Genomic DNA, 22991 nt, shown 5'->3' with positions numbered 1-22991 from the left:
TGGACAGCTCCACCCGTAGGCCGCTCAGTATTATTTCATAAGTCTTTCTTTCACGAATGACTGATTCATGTCAACCAATGTAGACTGAAACTGACTTCCTGATTAAAGGTACCACAGTGTTGGAGGTTATCCTGCCCTCTGGTGTAGGTAGATCCAACCAAAGCAATGAGCGCAGCTTGTGAATAGGTCGTGCTCCTGGTGGCTGCTGCACGGCTCGTGATGCCAGTTCCAAACTGGAGCAAATTGGGGAATTCGAACTTCCCCAGTTCAAAATTGACAGCACGTGGGCTCACACAATGGGGTCAGCGGGCGGGCGCACCGTGGGGTGTGGCACTGAGCTGCGTGGACCGGGAATTCTTTCACACACATCCAGCCAAAGTCTACCATAAACCCGCTGGACATTTTCAATGCCAACGAGTGCAGATTGCTGTGTGAATTTACATCCTCCGATAAAATGTCTTCGGCCTTGGTGCTCAGGCACCTTGGCGAACTTCTCCCCACCGTGACTCTGACATGCTGCCGTGCATTTGATTTCCAGGTTCATGACTTTGGCTGGCCTGATCTTCATGCCCCGCCCCTGGACAAAATCTGTGCCATCTGCAAGGCCATGGAGATGTGGCTGAACTCTGACCCCCATCATGTGGTGGTCCTGCACTGCAAAGTAAGTAAGCAGATACTTGTGATTCGAACCGGGATGAAAAATCAGGGAATGAAAGCATCCATGCTTCCTAAATGATGCTGAAGATTATTGTCTCCTTGCACACTCGGAGACACACATTTCAGCACACCAGCCCAGCTAACGTGGGAAGCTCCTCTTTAACAATACGGGACAGTGCACACACTAAGGAAATAAAATGTTATCAAGCCAAAGCTTGTCACATTGCCAAATTGCAGATTTATTCCCAGCAGGCTCAAAGTCATTTGTTTTTAATGAGTTTAGCAGACTTGATGGCAGTAGTTGAAAATTACATCAATCGTACAGTCCCAAAACGTTGAATACAAGGGGTTTATTTTCTTTCTTAAAGGTGTAGCAATGTGACACTTCATTGTTGATGTGAAGCGGTTTTGGGTGCCGTATAACTCAGGATTTGGGTCCCCATTCTTACACTCCAGCACGCTGAACCTAAGCACAGGACAACTCTTTTCAAGACTCCATCTCCCACCGCGTTGAGTTCTCACTGTCTGCAGTATAACTCAAGTTCAGTGAGAAGCCACATTTCAGAAGTGCCCTGGCAGTTCCATTTTAAAACGTTGCACGGATTTTTTTCCAATGTTAGGAGAAAGTAGACACGTCCACCTCAGTCTGCGGGATAACGCAAATCTGCCGGCAGATCCCAAACAGTTCTTACTTGGTAGCTGCAATCTAAAAGGGAATTTGATCATTTTATTGTTCATCTTACCTGGGCTCCACTGTACAGAGTCTACAATCAGTGTCTGATTTGTGGGCAATGATTCCATTTTTCATTGCCCCCTCTCACCCAGTTTTCTCCCCATCTCTCCTGAAGGCACTGATTCACACTGGAGTAAGGTGCCAGCTGTCCTCCATTATCTCACCCAGCATGTGTAAGCGCAAGCAGGGGGAGTGTTGGCATGCTATTCGACCACGTGGTGCATCACCGTCAAGCCTGATCCTGCCCGCGCACAAACGCCTCCCAACAAGAGGTGACTGAATAACGATCAGGGGGCAGCAAGTCTGTCTGATTCCTCCACCTTGAAGCACCGTGGTTAGCCGTAGCCTCACTACAGATCAGCCATCTTGGCACAGACTGTGGATTCAACCCGACACCTTTTGTGATCTGGAAGGTTTGGGCAGTACAGTTACCAAGTGAGCAAGCGGCGAGTAGATTGGGCTTGTACTCTCTGGAGTTTAGAAGAATGAGAGGTGATCTCATTGAAACATATAAGATTCTGAGGGGGATTGACAGGGTAGATGCTGAGAGGTTGTTTCCCCTGGCTGGAGTGTCTAGAACTAGGGGGCATAGTCTCAGGATAAGGGGTCGGCCATTTAAGACTGAAATGAGGAGGAATTTCTTCACTCAGAGGGTTGTGAATCTTTGGAATTCTCTGCCCCAGAGGGCTGTGAATGCTGAGTCTTTGAGTATATTCAAGGCTGAGATCGATAGATTGTTGGACTCTAGGGGAATCAAGGGGTATGGAGATCGGGTGGGAAAGTGGAGTTGAGGTGGATGATCAGCCATGATCTCATTGAATGGGGAGCAGGCTCGAGGGGCCAAATGGCCGACTCCTGCTCCTAATTCTTATGTGATTATGAGCCGGAGGTGCTCTTTTGGCTCATATGCCAGGCAAAGCTTTGTCCTGAAGAATGAGCACCACTTCAAACAGCAATGACGTGCTGTGGAGCTCTGCTGCCCCAGCGCCATTCTGCAGAACCCCGCAAGCACTCGACGTCGGCATGGTTTCACGTCAGCCCTCTTATGTTTGTATCTCAACAGGGCAACAAAGGTCGAACGGGCGTAATCATTGCAGCGTACATGCACTACAGCAAGATTTCTGCAGGGTAAGGACTTCCAGCCTCGATTAGACTTGGGGAAAAAAACAGTGGCTCCGTGCTGTTGCATGAGACCGCCTTTCACAATCACAAACTGTGAGCGAACCTTGCAGAGCAATGAAATGCCTCATGCAATCCCTGAAAGGAAGACTGTGGGTAGTTCTGAATTTGAAGGTGTCGGGATAGTGAGGTTTTTCCTGCCACACCAAGCCAGGAGCCAAACAACCCTCCGAGATCTCGGCGTTCCTCCAATTCTGGCCTCTGATTTGAATCGCTCCACCATTGGCGACCACTGGTGTGATGAAAAGCACCAATGGATGCACCTTCGGGTCGGAATTCCAATCGGTGGTGTTCACATGCTCAACGCCCTCGTGCTGCATGCCTACATTTTTAGGCCGGCGTTGCCCCATTAAAAATGAATAAACTAGCCCACAACACAAGGCCCCAAACAGCAAATGATCAGTTCATACGAAAGCAAGATACTGCGGATGCTGGAACTCTGGAATAAGAACAGAAAATGCTGGAAACACTCAGCAGGCCAGGCAGCATCCGTGGAGAGAGAAACAGAGTTAACGTTTCAGGTCTGGGACCTTTCGTCAGAGCTGGAAAAAGTTAGAGATGTAACATATTAAGCAAGTACAGGGGCAGGGAAAGAGGGGAGGGGAGGAAGCAGCACGGTGGCATAGTGGTTAGCACTGTTGCCTCACAGCGCCAGGGACCCGGGTTCGAATCCGGCCTCGGGTGACTGTCTGTGTGGAGTTTGCACATTCTCCCCGTGTTTGCGTGGGTTTCCTCCGGGTGCTCCGGTTTCCTCCCACAGTCCAAAAATGTGCGGGTTAGGTTGATTGGCCATGATAAAAATTGACCCTTAGTGTTAGGGGGGATTAAATACGTGGGGTTACGGGGTTACGGGGATAGGGCTTGGGTGGGATGGCTGTCGGTGTAGGGACCGGGTGCTAGGGTTTGGATGATCAGCCATGATCTCGTTGAATGGCGGAGCAGGCTCGAATGGCCTACTCCTGCTCCTATCTTCTATGTTTCTATGTCTGTGATAGGGTGGTGGGCAGGAGAGATTGAATGATAAAAGGGATGATGGTGCGAGGCAAAAGGGGGCGGTAATGGGACAAGTAAAGAAACAAAAGATGGGTCTAGAGGAGCTGTAAATGGGAATGGCAGAATCATCAACAGCAGCTGCCATCCAAAGAAAATGGGGGCAGAAGTTATGACCTTAAATGATTGAACTCAGTGTTGAGTCAGTTAATCTGTTTTTGGTGATGTTGTTTGAGAGATAACTATCGATCAGACCACCAGGAGAAGGCCCTGCTCTTTTTTGAATAGCACCACTTTTACATCCACCTCGGTTTAACATCCATAAGACGGCACCTCCAACAATGCAGCACCCTCTCCGTACTGCACTGAAGTGCCGGCCTGGATGATGTGCTCAAGTCTCTGGAGTGGGGCTCGAACCCACAACTTTCTGAAGTATTACAGTAGAGTAACACTTTTTTTCTAATGCAGGGCTGACCAGGCGCTCAGCACACTTGCCATGAGGAAGTTCTGTGAGGACAAAGTGGCTCCGGCGATACAGCCTTCGCAAACCAGGTGAGAGGCTTCATCGTACAGCGAGACATATCTGCGGCCAACTGTTAAGCATCAGTACCCCAACAATATCCCGCTTCTGCAATATGTGTTGGATTCCCCAGCACTCGGAACATGCCCCATTTACACTACGGGTTGGGATTCAGAACACTGCTGGCAACTGAGAAACAATTTGCTCAAACAAAGACGCTGCCATGTCGGAATTGTGACTTTAAGGGCTGGATTTTCCTCCACCATCCTGCCCCAAGTTGGGCGGGAATAGCAGCAGAAACGGCAGGTAAATGGGGTAGTGAGGCCTACCACTACCCCTCTGCCCTAACTGAGGTCGAGGCCCAGCTACCCATCCTACCCGCCCCACTTCCTGTCTGGTCGTTACCGCCACTCCCTGGGGCTGCCCGATGGGAGATGGTAATAGGCCCGGGTTAGCAGTGGTAAGGCTCCAGTATCAACTAATGAAGCGATGGAGCCTATTAGAGGCCTCGTCTCCCACCAGTTAGACATGCGATGCATCTGCCTTTTGTAGGCCTCAGTTTTGGCCAAGGCCTACAAAAACTGCAGCTCCCTTCTGCTTCGGGGCTCTTCTGCCCCTTTAAGGTCCTCTGCTCCCTCTTTGGGTGCTATAGCGACGGTCCCGCCTGCAGCACCGCAGCATTACCCTCTTCTGTAGCGGCAGGCTCCCGCTTGGTGGCAGGAGGCTGCCCTGCGTGGTCAGACTGACCCCCAACCCAGGAAAATGGGCCGGGGTTACGGCGGGGCCAGCGGGCCCGAGCAGAAGCTCTGCGCCAAGCGGGCTAATCCAGGCCGAGGTTTCTGGCCATGGATCTTTTCCAGGTCTGTACAGCCAGACCATAAACTCAATCTGTTTGCAGAAAAAAAGTGAGGGTGGTGGAGGGCAGCAGGGCGCTTGTCCCCAGGTAACAGCCTACGGTAAGTGGGGCGATGTATAGGACACACCCTGCTTTATTATGTTGACCTCATGTGGTGAGATGAAGTAGGGTGGGAGAAGGCTCGTGTGGAGCATAAACACTGGCATGGACCTGTTGGGCCAAATGGCCTGTATCTGTGCTGTAAATTTGATGTAACCATGTATAGAGCAAATCACAAGATAATTACAAATGAGGAACTCGTCCTCACCCTGCAGTCCTCCCATTGCAGCATTGTAAGACATTCTGATTGTCTGACAGTTTATAGAGTTCAGACCCGTCGAACAGACAACACAAAACCCAATCAATCTGTGAAACTTCTTTTACTTCAAAATCAGCAAGAGGTAAATAAGGGGGCACCCATTTAAAATGGATATGAGGAGGAATTTCTTCTCAGAGTGTCGTGAATCTGTGGAATTCTCTTCCCCAGAGAGCTGTGGAGGCTGGGTCATTGAATATATTTAAGGTGGAGAGAGACAGATTTTTGAATGATAAGGGAGTCAAGGGTTATGGGGAGCGGGCAGGGAAGTGGAGTTGAGGTCAAGATCTCATTGAATGGCGGAGCAGGCTCGAGGGGCCAAATTACCTACTCCTGCTCCTACGTCTTATGTTCTTATGATCTTGTGTTCGAGGAACAGCAGCTCATCTTCCGATTAAGCACTTTACAGCCTTCCGGACTCAATATCGATTTCAACAACTTCAGATCATAACCTCGGCCCCGATTATATTTTTATATTTTTTATCCACACCTTTGGTTTGTGCCTTTTCCTTTTTTTTCCTCTCTCCCACATGGCAGCTGTCTCTCACTCTGCCAGCGCATTTCACACTTCATCTCGAGCCATTGTCTGTTTCTTTACCTGTCCTATTACCATCGCGTCTCGCCTTGAATATCTCTTAATGTCTCTTCTTTCATCCCCTCCCCCATTTCCCAGCCCCCAAACTGCCTTTTGTTTCATTTCCTGCCTTTTTTCTCAGTCCTGACGAAGGGTTTCGACCCGAAACATTGACTCTGTTTCTCTCTCCACGGATGTTGCCTGGCCTGCTGAGTTTTTCCAGCATTTTCTGTTGTTATTTCTTATGTAGGTTACAAGTAATTACCAGAATACAAAATGTACTCAATTCATGTACTTATTACAAGCAAGCATCTAAAATCATTTACTTTAAGCTCAGGTGATTATAAGCAAAACCACATACATACTATCACCAGATGAGGTCAACTCAACGATGACTAGACGTATGACTGACTTTAACTGGCAGCTGACCAGCTCACCATTGACTATAGCCTCGAACGTCAGTGTTTTTTCTTTATATTCGCTTATGGGATCTGGGCGTTGCTGGCAAAGCCAGCATTTATTGCCCTTCCCTAATAACACTTATACCCCAAAACTTGGCAACTCGCCCACAGCATTCATGTCCCAAACTGTGTGGGTATTGTTGTTTCCCTCTTTCTCTCTTCCTATCTGTCTTGACGCTTAGTACACCAAGGCCAGACATCCAAGGATTGGAGAGAGTCGTCGTTTTTCACAGCTGCAGGGTTGTTGACTTGTGGTTCTCACAGAATTTCCAAGATCTTATCTTTTGAAGGAAAAGTACCAGCACGTCAATTATTTTACAAATGTTTTTAGCCAAGCTAGTCTCTTGCCCTCAAAGCTTGTCGGTACATTTGGCCACTTTTAGATTCAGTCAAGTGGAGATTCAGTCAAGTTTACCGTGACAGTGTTACAGCATCCAGTTGTTTCTTCAATAGTTCCATGGTTTTCACCTCCATTACTCGATCTGGGAGCCAACGCCATGTGTCGATCACTCTTTATATGAAGAACTCCCTGGCTCAGTCCTAACTTTGCCTTTTACTAGTTTAAATCTCTCACCAGCTTCAATTTGGCAACATTAAATCTATCTTAGCTGTTATTCCACTGAGCAAACAGGAATTCTGTAGTTAGTGCAGTAAATGCTACAATCGGTGTTTTAAGGGTTAACACACCTCTGCTCATCAGAGGAGGCATAGCAAGCTCACAGCCACAGAGTTTATAAGCATACTGTTGGTGTTCTTTGTGTATAACTGTTGCTGTCCGTTTATATGACTTCAGCTACCAATTTTTATCAGCGGCAAGCTGCTTGAATAGGTTTGAATTTGCTGTCTCTACCTGCACTGTAATGGGAAGCGTGACCAATGCAATATTTGCAGCTCCCCTGATGTACGGACCAGGGAGGTTTTAAAATATTAAAATTCCCATCCTTGTTTTCAAATCCCTCCATGGCCTCACCCCCTCCTTATCACTGTAACCTCCTCCAGCCCTACAACCCCCCGAGATCACTGTGCTCCTCTAATTCTGGCCTCTTGAACCTAAGAACATAAGAAATAGAAACAGGAGTAGGTCATTTGGCCCTTCGAGCCTGCTAAGCCATTCAATAAGATCATGGCTGATCCTCTGCCTCATCTCCACTATCCCCATATCCTTTGATTCCCTTAATATCCAAAAATCTACTGACCTCTGTCTTGAATATACTCAACGACTGAGCCTCCACAGCCCTCTGGGGTAGAAAATTCCAAAGATTCACCACCCTCTGAGTGAAGAAATTTCTCCTCATCTCAATCCTAAATGGCCGACCCCTTATTCTGAGACTGTGACCCCTGGTTCTAGACTCCCCAGCCAGGGGAAACATCCTCCCTGCATCTACCCTGTCAAGCCCTGTAAGAATTTTGTATGTTTCAATGAGATCACCTCTCATTCTTCTAAACTCTAGAGAATACAGGCCTAGTCTACTCAGTCTCTCCTCATAGGACAATCCCCCCATCTCAGGAATCAGTCTGGTGAACCTTCGTTGCACTCCCTCTATGGCAAGTATATCCTTCCTTAGGTAAGGAGACCAAAACTGTACACAATACTCCAGGTGTGGTCTCACCAGGGCCCTATATAATTGCAGTAAGATGTCTTTACTCTTATACTCAAATCCTCTTGTAATAAAGGCCAACATACCATTTGATTTCCTAATTGCTTGCTGTACCTGCATGTTAACTTTCAGTGATTCGTGTACAAGGACACCCAGGTCCCTCGGAACACCAACATTTCCCAATCTCTCACCATTTAAAAAATACTCTGCTTTTCTATTTTTCCTACCAAAGTGGATAACTTCACATTTCTCCACATTATATTCCATTTGCCATGTTCTTGCCCACTCACTTAGCCTGTCTATATCCCCTTGAAGCCTCCTTGCATCCTCCTCGCCTTATCGAATGCCTTCTGAAAATCCAAATACACCACATCCACTGGTTCCCCCTTATCCATTCTGCTAGTTACAATCTCAAAAAACTCTAGAGCTTTAGGCAGGGAATTCCAGAGCTTAGGGCCTAGGCAACAGAAGGCACGGCCACCAACGGTTGAGCGATTATAATCAGGGATGCTCAAGAGGCCAGAATTAGAGGAGCGCAGATATCTTGCGGGGTTCTGGGGCTGAAGGAGATTACAGAGATAGGGAGGGGCGAGGCCATGGAGGGATATGAAAACAAGGATGGGAATTTTAAAATCGAGGTGTTGCTGGACCGGGAACCAGTGTAGGTCAGCAAGCACAGGGGGGATGGGTGAACGGGACTTGGTGCGAGTTAGGACACGGGCAGCCGAGTTTTGGATCACCTCAAGTTTATGTAGGGTGGAATGTGGGAGGCCAGCCAGGAGTGCGTTGGAATAGTCAAGTCTAGAGGTAACAAAGGCATGGATGAGGGTTTCAGCAGCGGATGAGCTGAGGCAAGGACGGAGTTGGATATTCTTAGACTCTTATTGTCGAAAGCTGGGAGCCTAGAACTTCCTGTTACTGACATTAGCGGGTGAATAGTTAATGTGTTTGCACGATCTTCTGTTGGGAGTGGGCCTTTGGCGTAACGGTAGCATCCCCGCCGCTGGGCCAGAAGGCGTAGGGTTTCGAACCCCGCTCCAGACAATCCCGGCAAGTGGAGTCGGAGCTCCGGCTCTAAATTCTGGGTTGACATCCAGCGGGATACTTGCGTCCGTGTGTGTGGGTGGCCCCCCCCCCTCGTATGGGTTGTGGGAGCCCGTAAAACCCTCCCGCCATAGGACTAACCACCCTAATGGCTGGTACGAAGATGGTTACGGTCACGGAAGGAGCGTTAATTGCGGCCAGAAATCCTTCCACCACTTCATACAGTTCCCCAAAGGGAACAGTGTGAAGACACGTACGACGACGACCTTCTGTTGTCCATTATTTTAATGCAGGCACTGACCCATTTATTTTAAATGGGTTAACACCTCTGCTGAAGTAGTGGACTGAGACACATGAATGGGTTAAGTGCTCATTTTCTCGCATCGCAAACAGTTTTAGGAGTTACCGGGAATTTTCAGATCTCTGACTGTATTTTCCTTCCGCAGATACATTTATTACTTCAGCGGCCTGCTATCTGGAGCGATCAAAATGAACAGCATGCCTCTGTTCCTGCACCACGTTGTCATCCCTGCTATTCCCAGCTTTGAGCTTCACGGAGGTAACTGCGTTCAGACAGGTTGCACTCGGATCCATTTCTATCCTGTTCCGATATCTGCAGCATTTACTTTTTAAAAAAAAAATTCATTCCTGGGATGTGGGCGTCACTGGTAAGGCCGGCATTTATTGCCCTTGGGAAGGTGGTGGTGAGCCGTCTTATTGAATTGCTGCAGTCCATGTGGTGAAGGTACTCCCACAGTGCTGGCTTTGTCATAGCGGTTTGCTAGGCCATTTCAGAGGGCAGTTAAGAGTCAGCCACATTGCTGTGGGTCTGGAATCGGGTAAGGACGGCAGATTTCCTTCTCTGAAGGACATTAATGAACCAGATGGGTTTTTACGACAATCCAAGTATCATTAGGACCATTTCTGATACTAGCTTTTTATTCCAGATTTATTTCATTAACTGAATTTAAATTCCCAGCTGCCGTGGTGGAGATTTTGAGCTCGTGTCTCCGGATCATTAATCTGGGCCTCTGGATTACTAGTCCAGTAACATAACCACTATGCTACTGTACCCCACATGTACAAGGTCATTTTAATTTGGTCTCTGTCAATTCCCGCCCCCCCCCTTCCATTCATTTCAGTGACACTCAATCCAATTTAGTGCGGCTCTCGATGTGAAAATTCCATCTATAAGCATCGAAAGGGCTGCACGTGCAAAAATAAAGCAGGTTACAAAACCAATCTGATTGCTATGGGGCCCATCCATAAGTTTGTAAGGGGGTGAAAAAATGTACAGAAGTGTACAGGGAGAGAAGATAGCCAAAGTATTCAGACATTCTTCTTGTTTTGCTGTTTCTTGTTGTAGTGGCCATTTAAAAAAATAAGACAGCAATGCTGAAACTAATAGCAGATGAAAACAAAGTAATGGCTCAGTTACTGAAGGGAGTGCTGGCTGGAATGTGAAGGTGATTCACGAGACTACTTTCCACTGAGCTTTTCTTCTAGATTGCCACCAAGTGTCTCTTTCGCCTGGTTCCAAGGTGGTTTCTGGGATTGTTTGTGATGTGGTGGGAGGGTGCGGGACTGAGGCGGAGGAGGTGAGGGTAGCAGCAGTGACCTCCTGCCCAGGGGTGGGTGCCCAGACTGAAAGGTGAGCCCTTCTTGCCAATTTATGGGGCGTTTTTAATTTATTCATTCATGGAATATTGGCGTCGCTGGCAAGGCCAGCATTTATTGCCCAGCCCTAGTTGCCCTTGAGAAGGTGGTGGTGAGCCGCCTTCTTGAACCGCTGCAGTCCGTGTGGTGAAGGTGCTCCCACAGTGCTGTTAGGGAGGGAGTTCCAGGATTTTGACCCGGCGATGATGAAGGAACGGCGATATACTTCTAAGTCAGGATGGTGTGTGACTTGGAGGGGAACTTGGAGGTGGTGGTGTTCCCATGCGCCTGCTGCCCTTGTCCTTCTAGGTGGTAGAGGTTGCGAGTTTTGGAGGTGCTGTCGAAGAAGCCTTGGCGAGGTGTTTTGCAAGCTCCTTGTTGACCCTCAAGCCTCCCATTAGTGGACTGAGGAAGGATTGGAGCTGAAGTTGAGGCTTGGCTGCTAGGCACAGCAGCAACCAAACAGAGTCAGCACCCTCCCCTCCCCCAACACACATCCATGAAAACGCTATTGCGTCTTTAGCAAGCGGCTGGGCTGGAAGGACACGATCAAGCTGATGTTGGTGGGTTGCAGTACTTGCAGAGACATTTGTGCATGTATTCCGCATCATTCAGAAGGGGTTTCCATGTGTTTGGGATCTCTGGAAAGCATATCATTGGCAACGAGGTCAAGCCGGAATCAGGAAATCAAGATTTTTGACTTAAATACTTTATGGGTGCCCCTAAATGATTAATTCTGATAATTGTTTGTCTCCTACCTTTTGATTATAATAATGCCCATGTGCAGTCGTTAAACTGGATCGTCTTATTTGTATATATGCAAATTTCGATAATGCAAATTAATTTACAGGTTCCAAGCATCTGTGCGTAAATGGGTTTTACTCTACACAGAATGTTTAAGATCTGGAGAGAAGTAGGGCCATATCTGTTTAATGGCACTGTGCCAAACTGGATCTGATCTCCAATTCGAAGGCTGTAGCTGGAACGAGAGTTTTTGTTTGTCCAGTCAGAAATTCAGGATGCATCTTTAAAGCACCAAATGTTTCCTTATGATTGCTAGCAAGAATAGCCATTCATAGAGCGAGCCACTGCATCTTGTTTGTAACTTCCATCCTTCCAGTTAAGTACAGACTGAGATGAGGGAGAGAGGCAGCCTTGCGTGTATTCTGGGAGTGTTCCATCGAGTTACGTGGAATTTACAGCACAGAAACAGGTCATTCGGCCTAACTGGTCCATGCTCCACCCAAGCCTCCTCCCACCCCTACTTCATCTCACCCCATCACCGCAACCTTCTATTCCTTTCTCCCTCATGTGTTTATCTAGCTTCCCCTTAAATGCATAGAAACATAGAAGATAGGAGCAGGAGTAGGCCATTCGGCCCCTCGAGCCTGTTCCGCCATTCAATGAGATCATGGCTGATCATCCAAATTCAGTACCCTGTCCCTGCTTTCTCCCCATATCCCTTGATCCCTTTAGCCTTAAGAAATATATCCAACTCCTTCTTGAATATATTTAATGAACTGGCCTCCACCGCCCTCTGTGGCAGAGAATTCCACAGGTTCACCACTCTCTGGGTGAAGAAATTCCTCCTCATTTCAGTCCTAAATGGCTTACCCCTTATCCTTAGACTGTGACCCCTGATTCTGGACTCCCCGGCCATCGGGAACATCCTTCCTGCATCTAGTCTGTCCAGGCCTGACAGAATTTTATAGGTTTCGATGAGATCCCCTCTCAATCTTCTAAACTCCAGTGAGTATAAGCCCAATCGACACAATCTCTCCTCCTATGTCATTCCTGCCATCCCCTGCACCTATGCTATTCAATGCGGTAGCGGCTGCCGAGTTCCACATTCTCACCACTCTCTGGGGAAAGAAGTTTCTCCTGAATTCCCTTTCTTGTTCTCTCTTCTTCCATTTTCTCTCTCCCTATTTATGCTTTTCTCTGCTCTAGCCCTTTAAGTTTAAAATGTTTTGCCTTCTTTTCTGTGTCTGAATGTCCATTTTGGACGTGGGAGCAACCGTAGGCTTTTCTTTGGCTCAAGAGTGGCTGCAAAGGATGTGACCAGGTCGGTCTTTGAGGTGAAAATGGCACTAAAACCCACAAAGTGATGGCTCATCCAGGGCCTCCACACCTTGGCAGTGCCCGGCAGTCTAGATCCGACCATAGCACTGCCAGCGTAAGACCTTTGGCATTTTGTGTTTGGCTTACATTTTCTGGGGAGACTAGTCAAACAAATAAACAACATGGACTGTCTGAGGTAAAACTAGATGGTTGGCATCCCGAGCATAAACCACTCCTGCAACCCCCCCACCCCCCGCAACCCCCCAACCACCCCCTCAAATCACATGACTCTTCCACAGAGCAACTTCAAAGTCCATTTTCAGTGGTGGCGACATCAAAAGCATGTTTGTACTGGCAAACACTAAAAACAAGATAAATACAAGTCCGCAAATGGAAAACGAGTGTCAGCAGAAACCTATGAATGGGGCTGCTTCATACCCTGTTTATATCACAAGCCCTGCCTTTCGATGCAGACTTTATACAAATGAGGTGGCACGGTTCAAGAAGGCAGCTCAGCACCACCACTTCAAGGGCAACAAGGGATGGGCAATAAATGCTGGCCTTGCCAGCGACGCCCACATCCCTAGAATTAATATTACAAAGACTGCTGCTGGAAGCCAGGAACAGCACCTCACAAGATGGTTTTGTTTCCTGGCCTTTGCAGCACAAAAAGACTGCTCCTAATATGGCAACAAGAGATACAGTTCAGCTACCTTTGAGCAATCTCTCGGTAATATCAAGCACTTCATAGTAATCTAGTATGGAGTTCAGCATAATCCTTGACTTTTAATAACTCCTCCTTCAATACATACCATAAGACCACTGCCATCAAGCTCTCCACAACAAGATAAGGAATTTAAACATCTTGTATTATCTTAGTACTGATTGACGATATTGGCAATGGTATTGTGCAGTGCAATATTCATATACTTTGGGAAACAGGAAGTGGCTCGGCATTTAAACCTTTTGCAGCATCAAACCCTTCGGCTCGTCGTCTCTGTGTTTATTCAGCTCACGAGAACTGTTTAAAATCTCATAACCTCTTGAACTCTGGAAAATTCTTCTTTTTTTTTTGTTTTCCCTTAACAGGCCAGAGAAGCTCACAGCAGGGTCAACCTCACTGTACTCTGAAACATAGCTATCGTTTCGCTGATGATCCCACTCTACAATCACTCACTTATTTCTGCTCCCACATCCACAGAGTTTACACCCTCCCGTCCTTTCCCTGTGCCCTTCAGAGGGGTAAAAAAAAAAATCTTATTTCTTCCAATTCTTCTTCAAGGCTCTCACAGGTCTTACCAACAGCCTCTTACATTTGATGGTTCCACCCTTAGTCCTTCATCAATTGACATTTTTGGCGGATAAATATTTGTCATAGCACAGAGGGAGGTCATTTGGCCCATCGTGCCTGTGCCTGCTCTTTGAAAGAGCTCTCCAGTTAGTCCCACTGCCCCCGCTCTTTCCCCATAGCCCTGCTATTTTTTCCTTTTTAAGTATTTATCCAATTCCCTTTTGAAAATTACCATTGAATCTGCTTCCACCGCTCAGGCAATGTATTCCAGATCACAACAACTCACTGTATTAAAATATTCTCATCTCCCCTCTGGTTCTTTTACCGATTATCTTCAATCTGTGTCCTCTGGTTACCGACCCTCCAGCCACTGGAAACAGTTTCTCCTTATTTACTCTACCAAAACCCCTCAGAATTTTGAACACCTCTATTAAATCTCTCCTTAACCTTCTCTTAATTTTTGAATATTAAGGGAATCAAGGGATTTGGGGATAGTGCAGGAAAGTGGAGATGAGGTAGAAGATCAGCCATGATTTTATTGAATGGCGGAGCAGACTCGAACGGCCAAATGGCCGACTCCTGCTCCTATTTCTTACGTTCTAATGTTCTTCTCTGCTCTAAGGAGAACAACCCCAGCTTCTCCAGTCTCTCCACATCACTGAAGTCCCTCATCCCCTGGTACCATTCTGGTCAACCTCCCCTTAACCTTCTCTGCTCCAAGGAGAACAATCCCAGCTTCTCCAGTCTCTCCACGTCACTGAAGTCCCTCATCCCCTGGTACCATTCTGGTCAATCTCCCCTTAACCTTCTCTGCTCTAAGGAGAACAACCCCAGCTTCTCCAGTCTCTCCACATCACTGAAGTCCCTCATCCCCTGGTACCATTCTGGTCAATCTCCCCTTAACCTTCTCTGCTCTAAGGAGAACAATCCCAGCTTCTCCAGTCTCTCCACATAACTGAAGTCCCTCATCCCCCGGTACCATTCTGGTCAATCTCCCCTTAACCTTCTCTGCTCCAAGGAGAACAATCCCAGCTTCTCCAGTCTCTCCACATAACTGAAGTCCCTCATCCCCTGGTACCATTCTGGTCAATCTCCCCTTAACCTTCTCTGAGGCCCTTGACATCCTTCCTGAAGTGAGGTGCCCATGATTGGGACACACAATACTCTTTTGTTGTATTAAATATACAATTGTCGTGGCAGGAAACCTCTTCCTGCTTTTGGTATCTTCACTCCGCACCTTTGAGAAATACATCACCGGATAATTACATTCCGATTTATTGTGGAGAGGGACTGCTCTCCCCTCGACACAGAGCCCAGCGGACTGAGAATCTAAATAGCGTTTATTGAACAGGAAAAAATAAAATGGTATAAAAAGTTTGCAGTACAAGTACATAGCAAAACATCCCAAGGCGCTTCACAGGAATATTATCAAACTAAGTTTGACACCGAGCCACATAAGGAGAAATTAGGACAGATGACCAAAAGCTTGGTCAAAGAAGTAGGTTTTAAGGAGCATCTTAAAGGAGGAGAGAGGTAAAGAGACAGCGATATTGATGGAGGAATTCCAGAGTTTAGGGCCTTGGCAGCTGAAGGCACGGCCGCCAATGATGGCGCGATTAAAATCAGGAATGCTCAAGAGGCCAGAATTGGAGGTCTCCAACCTACATCCTCACTCTGTTGAACTCAAGCACGGCCTCCTATAGAATCATAGAAATTTAGGGCACAGAAGGAGGCCATTCGGCCCATTGTGTCTGTGCCGGCCGAAAAAGAGCGATCCAGCCTAATCCCACTTTCCAGCTCTTGGTCCGTAGCCCTGTAGGTTACGGCACTTCAAGTGCACATCCAAGTACTTTTTAAATGTGATGAGGGTTTCTGCCTCTACCATCCTATTTTAGCTCATTTTTTCCTTGGACCTCAAAAGTGTAGAACTCCTCACCTCCCTCAGTTTTCCCTGCCTCCTATAACATCCAGGCTTGGCATCGCCTTACCATGTACCTCGTTTTCCCTCTTGCTCTATTTTTGGCCCTTCCCCCCAAGATTCTCAATTTAAAAAAAAATCTCTATGATTCCATTGAAATGTTTGACATTTAGACTGAATTCAATGGCCTCACTGTGTACAGCCGTCTCTCCCCAAAGTCCACACACGTGCAGCCGAGTATCAATTACCTGTGAAAACACGCCATCGGGCCAAGAGTGTAAGTCGGAACAGCAGGGAGTCAAATGAGACCCTTTGCACCAGCCAGTTTAACATCCGCGAGCTCCCAAGCCACTTTTAAAGTAATTAGATCAGGAAGTGGCCGAGCTCCTCACACTGATCCAACAACAGAGAGGTTCAGTCCGGCCATGAAACAGCTGTATGTTTGGAATGGATCTAGATTTACAGCTGTATCATAAACAAGGCCAAGCATTCACACCAGGCCAGTTGACGACATTGTTTAATGGCTGGCCTTCAGAGTTGCTGTACATCAGAGGGAGTTGTGATGTCAAGCAGGCTGCAAGATCTGGAATTAAATTTTTCTTGCAAACACACTGAATTTTGCAGTCAAAACTAAGGAATGTAGGAAAGAGGAAGCGTTGCCACGGCAATCTGTAATCCAGATCACTAACTCATTCCCGTCAAAATAAAGACTTGCATTTATATAGCGCCTTTCACGACCTCAGGATGTCCCAAAGTGCTTTACAGCCAATGAAGTACTTTTTGAAGTGTAGTCACTGTTGTAATGTAGGAAACGCAGCAGCCAATTTGCGCACAGCAAGCTCCCACAAACAGCAACGTGCTAATGACCAGATCATCTGTTTTTAGTGGTGTTGTTTGAAGGATCAATATTGGCCAGGACACCGGGGAGAACTCCCCAGCTCTTCTTCGAATAGTGCCACGGGATCTTTTGCATCCACCTGAGAGAGCAGACGGGGCCTCGGTTTAACATCTCATCCGAACAGTCCTTCAGTGGGCCTTTGTGGAGAGGATCAAAGGATTCCAACCCCTCCCCCGGATGGAAAATGGAAATTAGTGGATAATCAAGGTCCCACTGGAATGAGGAGAGCACTGATCCAATATTGAGCGGGAGTGGAGGAGCCCAGGAAATACGGGTCTCCTGTTTTTCTTATCTTTTATTGAGTTACTCTTCAACTGGGAGCAGATTTGAAAAAAAACCAGAATCTCCACTGCTGCCGATGGGGGCACTGATCCTACTACTCTTGAGTTCTCTGTCCTTCAGATCTTCTCAACTGCTACCATTAGCCTTTGGTCCATGTTTTGCACACAGGTTTCCTTACATTCTAGCCCTGAAATTCCACTGTGCAATTTTAATGCACAAACTCTTAACACATTCCCCTGAACTTCTCTCTGATGTTTCAGTGGAAGTGTTGAAACCAATTACCGCTTCTAAAACAGCAGGGAGGCGAATTTCAGACGAGCGTTTGTACACTGTTGTCACTTTGGAGCCTCTGGTTCTTTTCAATTTATTTTGCCAGCTCAAAACGAACTCAATAAAATATTTGAAAAGAAACCGAATGTAAGGAGAGCTGTATACAAGAATCTCCCACACTGATGATCAAGGGTGCTCCACTCCCTCATTGCTTCCTACACCGCAGTCTTCTGGTATCCCGATTCCTGTGAAAATTTTCCCGGATATTAAAGGGGGATAGCCACTCTATCTCCTTCCCTGCCGCTCCTCCATTTTCCAGAAGATGAGCAGCTTTACTGTCTGTTAAACTGGGGCACAGATGCAGTCAGGCACAACCTGTTTTTGGAAAGTCTTTCTCCCCTGCCATACTGCGAACTCTCAGTACAAGGGGTGCATTACCAGATATTACTACCTCATTGATCACATTCTCTCCCTGCCTGCCAACTTAGGAAATTGATTGGCAAGGTCCTAGTCCCCACTAACAGGCTCTTGCAGTCCGTGCGTATTTACATTTTGAGAGCAAAAAAGGAGACACTTACACATAGCAGAGCATGTAACTTATAGTCATCCAAAAAACAAATCTCAGATCACAGTGTCAGTTGTGGCTCAGTGGGCAGCACCCCTCACCTCTGAGTCAGAAGGTTGTGGGTTCAAGTCCCACTCCAGGAACTTAATCATAACAAAGCTAGGCTGACACTCCAGTGCAGTGCTGAGGGAGTGCCGCACTGTCAGAGGTGCCGTCTTTCAGATGCGACGTTAAACTGAGGCCCCGCCTGCTCTCTCCGGTGGACATAAAAGATCCAACGGCACTATTTCGAAGAAGAGCAGGAGAGTTATCCCCGGTGGCCTGGCCAATATTTATCCCTCAATCAATATAACAAAAACAGATTATCTGGTCATTAGCACATTGCTGTTTGTGGGAGCTTGCTGTGCGCAAATTGGCTGCTGCGTTTCCTACATTCCAACAGTGACTACACTTCAAAAAGTACTTCATTGGCTGTAAAGCACTTTGGGACGTCCGGTGGTCGTGAAAGGCGCTATAGAAATGCAAGTCTTTCTTCTTTCACCCATGCTGGCCACCAATGTTGCAGGCAAACCTCCTGATTGTACTGCACCAGCCGGGGCACTGAGAGTACAGTCAGGAGGATTGTCTGCAACACTGGGAGTTGGGAGCCGGGACAGGTGATCCAGAATCCTCCTCGATAGATCGAAGGACTTTATATATAAACATACAAGATAAGAGCGACAGGCCCATCGATGCTCAACCTGGCGCACTGCCTTCCCCAACGGAGCGGTGAGAATGTGGATCTCGCTACCACAGGGAGTGGTCGAGGCGAATAGCATAGATGCATTTAAGGAGAAGCTAGATAAGCACATGAGGGAGAAAGAATAGAAGGATATGCTGATAGAGTTAGATGACGAAGGTGTGAGGAGGCTTGTGTGGAGTATAGACACCAGCACGGACCAGTTGGGCCGAATGGCCTGTTCCTGTGCTGTACGTTCGATGTCACTGCTGGTAATGTTGACTCTCAGGACAGGCAAAAAATCGAGTTGGCAATTTCAGGTAAAGCCCTTGAGAGATTCCTGCTCAACTCCATAAGGCAATCAAGCTGCTGGAGACCACGGTGGTGATGTGCCATCGATAACTCAAAGACAAGGAGTTTAAAGGATTCAACTAAAGGCTTTTAATCACTAAGAACATTGCAGGTCTTTACACATCGGGTTCGTCTGATAGAATGACTCATACAGCTCTTGAGACCTTTATGTGACAAAAGACAGGGGCGTAGCCAATACACACAATAGGAAAAAGGGGGCGGTACACACAATACAAAGCAGGTAAAACACAGGGGCTGATGAAGGCACACACAGGGGCTGATGAAGGCATATATTTCATCACAGGTGGCATAGTGGTTAGCACTGTTGCCTCACAGCGCCAGGGACCCGGGTTCAAATCCGGCCGCGGGTGACTGTCTGTGTGGAGTTTGCATATTCTCCCCGTGTTTGCGTGGGTTTCCTCCAGGTGCTCCGGTTTCCTCCCACAGTCCAAAGATGTGCGGGTTAGGTTGATTGGCCATGATAAAAAATTGGCCCTTCGTGTTAGGGGGGATTAAATATGTGGGGTTACGGGGATAGGGCTTGGGTGGGATGGCTGTCGGTGTAGGGACCGGGTGCTAGGGTTTGGATGATCAGCCATGATCTCGTTGAATGGCGGAGCAGGCTCGAAGGGCCGAATGGCCTACTCCTGCTCCTAGTTTCTATGTTTCTATCACTCATCACCAAGATAACTTAACTAAGCCCACTGCCCCCAAATATTTGCCTCCCTCATGAACGTCTAAAAGTCCCCTCTTAAAGGACCGAATTGCACCCATACTTGTGAGGTATGAAAGCAGCTTGTTGGGATGGATTTAACTAAGACTGAAAACATGCTAGTCATTGACATGGTCGTGACAACGGGAACGTACGTGCGACGCTGCGCTGGGGAGCATCCTCTACACGCTCCCTTCAATCATCGCGCTAACTCTCCTTATGAAACCGAAAGTTTAGAATGGTTCCTGTTTTGGCCCTGGGCCTGTGCGAACATTGGCTCGAGTAGCGACCACACCATCTGTTGGCCAGCAGGTGGACTTTGTGTTTGCTGTTTATCCCACACCAGATTTTTGCACCCGATATGGTCAGCCCCTGTTACTCAGCTCACAGAGAGCTGCAGTAGTAGGAGCACTCCCTGTCCAAAAACAACACAAGATAAGTATTTTCCATTTTCTCAGACTGTGTCCTGAACAATTTGTTCTCATCGTGTTTTCTCATATTTAACCTGCTTTTTTTGCATGATTTCACCCCCCCCCCCCCCGCAATCTCCTCCTCTCACCCCTCTGCTAAAGGCACTGACGCACACCAGAGAATTAGTCCTTTGGTACCTCATCCAAGAGACTGATCGGGGGGAAAAAAGACTTGCATTCCTGTAGCGCCTTTCACGACCTCAGGACGTCCCAAATTGCTTTACAGCCAATGAAGTACTTTTGAAGTGTAGTCACTGTTGTAATGTGGGAAATGCGGCCGCCAATTTGCACACAGCAAGTTTCTGTGCTGTGACTACTATGTAATACTACGTGAAACTATTTAATATAAACAGGTAGCCAGCCGAGCTTCTATTGGTCCAAATTTATTAGCCAACTATTTTGTCAGGCAACGGATTGGTCTGAATTTCATCTTGAGGAACATTTGCCCCATTGCACTTGCTCCTACCTGGGAGTAGGGCAAACATCCACAAATAAATCTGACGGCTAGCAGCCCAAGGCTGATGTGCGTCCAGTTTGTGGTGTGGCTTGATTGAGCAGTGTCCTTGGTTTCCTCCTCCTGTGCCTTGTGCAGTAACCGGGCTCGCCTCTCCCAAGTTCTTTCCTATCTGTTTGGTTGTTTCGCTTATCTTTAAAGCCTAAATGTTGACTCTGTTGACCACTAAAGACTGGAGATCAATGGATTTCTGCTTAATTACAGGATACCACCCGTTCCTGAAGATTTATCAGTCGATGCAACTCGTCTACACGTCAGGAATCTAGTAAGTGCCCTGGTGTTGTTTGTTTATGTACACTGCAGACAGGAAATGCTCGGAGAGACATTTCACTTATAATGAGGAGAAAATCTAGCAGGCTCTGTAAAAAAAAATTCATGTCCAGTTGTTTTCCTTGGTTTATGTGGATTTTGTCTCAAAAATATCTTAAATCTACCGCAACAGCCCCCTCATCCAGAATATACAGAGCCAATAGTGTGTCTTATTCCAGCAAACTGTTTCATAGGCACAAGATGCTTTTATTAAGTTGAAGCTCAACTGCATGAACGATCACATCAGTTGCGTGGCTTGGTGGCACCGTTCTTTGGTGTATCGGGCAACCCTGGTGCCAAGGTGCCCAGGTAAGGTCTGTGTGCGATTGTCAGTCATATGCAATACCCTTTCTGCGTTAGCTTAACAAACCCATGCTTCTCGTTCTGTTTCCCACAGCAGTGTCCAGGGCCCTGGGTGTAAGAAATTGTGCATCTCAATCGAGCCAGCCTTACTGCTGAAGGGAGACATCATGGTGAGTGCAGGACCAAGGACTGGACCCAAAAAAAATCGTCTTTGGAAGTGGGGATGCGAGTGGTGAATTGTGAGGGGCAGCTTTACGCTGTAGACTCCTTCAGTCGTTATTATACAGACTCCTTTAATCATTATATAATAGGGACTCCTTTATCCATGATGACACCCACTCCTTTAATATATAATGATATACTGGCACCATTAATCATTCTAATAGACACCTTTAAACTTCGGGAATCAGCCTCCTTTAATCTTTATGAAAAATTGGTCGAGCGCCGGAAACGGATGTGAAGCGGGCAGTGCACCTGGAACTTGCGTCTCAAGACATTGGCCCAAGGCGCGCTGCTAATTCAGCCTCAGGCCTCAGCTACATAAAGCTGGCGAGCTACGGACGCGAATCGGGTGTCCTGATGCACCTCGCCGGTTGGGGCCCTGGGAAGTTTGTTTGGTGGAGCCTGTCCGGCAGGTAAGTACTGCGAGGGCTGTGGGGGGAGCGGGGTGTGGAGGTGAACTAGAGAGGGGGCGAGCCCTGGCCCGGCAGATAAGTACTGCGAGGGCTGTGGGGGGAGCGGGCTGTGGAGGTGAACTAGAGAGGGCCGAGCCCTGGCCCGGCAGGTAAGTACTGCGAGAGGGATTTGGAGGCCCGCAATATTGCTGTGCTGCTTTAATGCAAATTTAAGAATTTACTTGGCTTTCCATCGGGCCCTTTTAAGGACCCCCGGTGAGGTCACTATAGACCTGGAAAAACAGAGCACAGCGAATGCAAATTTGGAATCCTAACACAGGCGTTAGGCCCCTGAGTAGCATATTCAAGTACTTTAGGCAGCTGGCACACTTTCGGTAGAAATTGTGCCTGGAAATTGGTGTGTCTGTCCCTTCCCCCCCACTGAACTCTAATTATTCGTCCATAAAATAGGCACACCAGGGAACCAGTTTCTCCCCCAGAGTTCCTTACGTTTCACGATGCAGATTCCTTCAAGTTTTGTGCTCCAGACCCATTCCCAATTTTCTGGCAAAAGCAGGAAAAGACCATTTTGCTCATCAAGCCCATCCCCTCTTTTCCAGCGGAGCCTCAGCCTACACGTGTGGGGGGTTGTAAAAGCTCACCGGACTCCTGATCCACAGTGCGATGCCTTTTCGTGGGATGCGGGTGGGGGAAGAAAGCGAGGTCGCACAACAGGCGCGCTCCAGCCTCATTTAAATGTTCTAATTACTCACATCAGGCCCCAGGGCCAATTTCGCAACTTAGGCCAAGACTCCGCCCACGGTGTCCACCGTGCCCCTATAAAACGGGCACGCGAGGAGACCTGGACTGCACAGGTGGGCTCCTTAAAGGGGAGGATGGTTTCAGTTGCTGTTTAAAGGTTTTGGGGATTTTTATTTTACCTTTTGTTCCGTGCTTTAGTTGGTTTTGCCGGGTGGTCTGCCATTTTTGCATTTTTGTTTTTTTTTCCTGTCGATACGCTCCTTCATTACTCTCGGTTTCCGCTGCCATTTAAAAGGTCGCGTACAATGTGGGGAGGACGGGTATTCTTTT

The 22991-nt window shown here is 47.5% G+C and overlaps 1 protein-coding gene across 2 annotated transcripts in view; it reads left to right on the top strand.

Moving 5' to 3' along the window:
- Positions 1 to 22991, top strand: part of LOC147097048 (tensin-2-like) — a 333523-nt gene that overhangs the window by 251242 nt on the left and 59290 nt on the right. For both annotated transcript variants that reach the window (XM_085972811.1, XM_085972810.1), the window contains exons 9-14: positions 539 to 661; positions 2454 to 2518; positions 4028 to 4111; positions 9414 to 9526; positions 20878 to 20938; positions 21380 to 21455. In XM_085972811.1, coding sequence (XP_085828937.1) covers positions 539 to 661; positions 2454 to 2518; positions 4028 to 4111; positions 9414 to 9526; positions 20878 to 20938; positions 21380 to 21455 — 522 coding nt within the window. The remainder of the gene's footprint in view (positions 1 to 538; positions 662 to 2453; positions 2519 to 4027; positions 4112 to 9413; positions 9527 to 20877; positions 20939 to 21379; positions 21456 to 22991) is intronic.

Source organism: Somniosus microcephalus, chromosome 33, assembly GCF_052327205.1.
Source record: "Somniosus microcephalus isolate GS21.2 chromosome 33, FLI_Smic_1.0, whole genome shotgun sequence".
Taxonomy (NCBI): domain Eukaryota; kingdom Metazoa; phylum Chordata; class Chondrichthyes; order Squaliformes; family Somniosidae; genus Somniosus; species Somniosus microcephalus.
The sequence above is the reverse complement of the archived record's forward strand: the minus strand, read 5'-3'. Positions and strand labels throughout refer to the sequence as shown.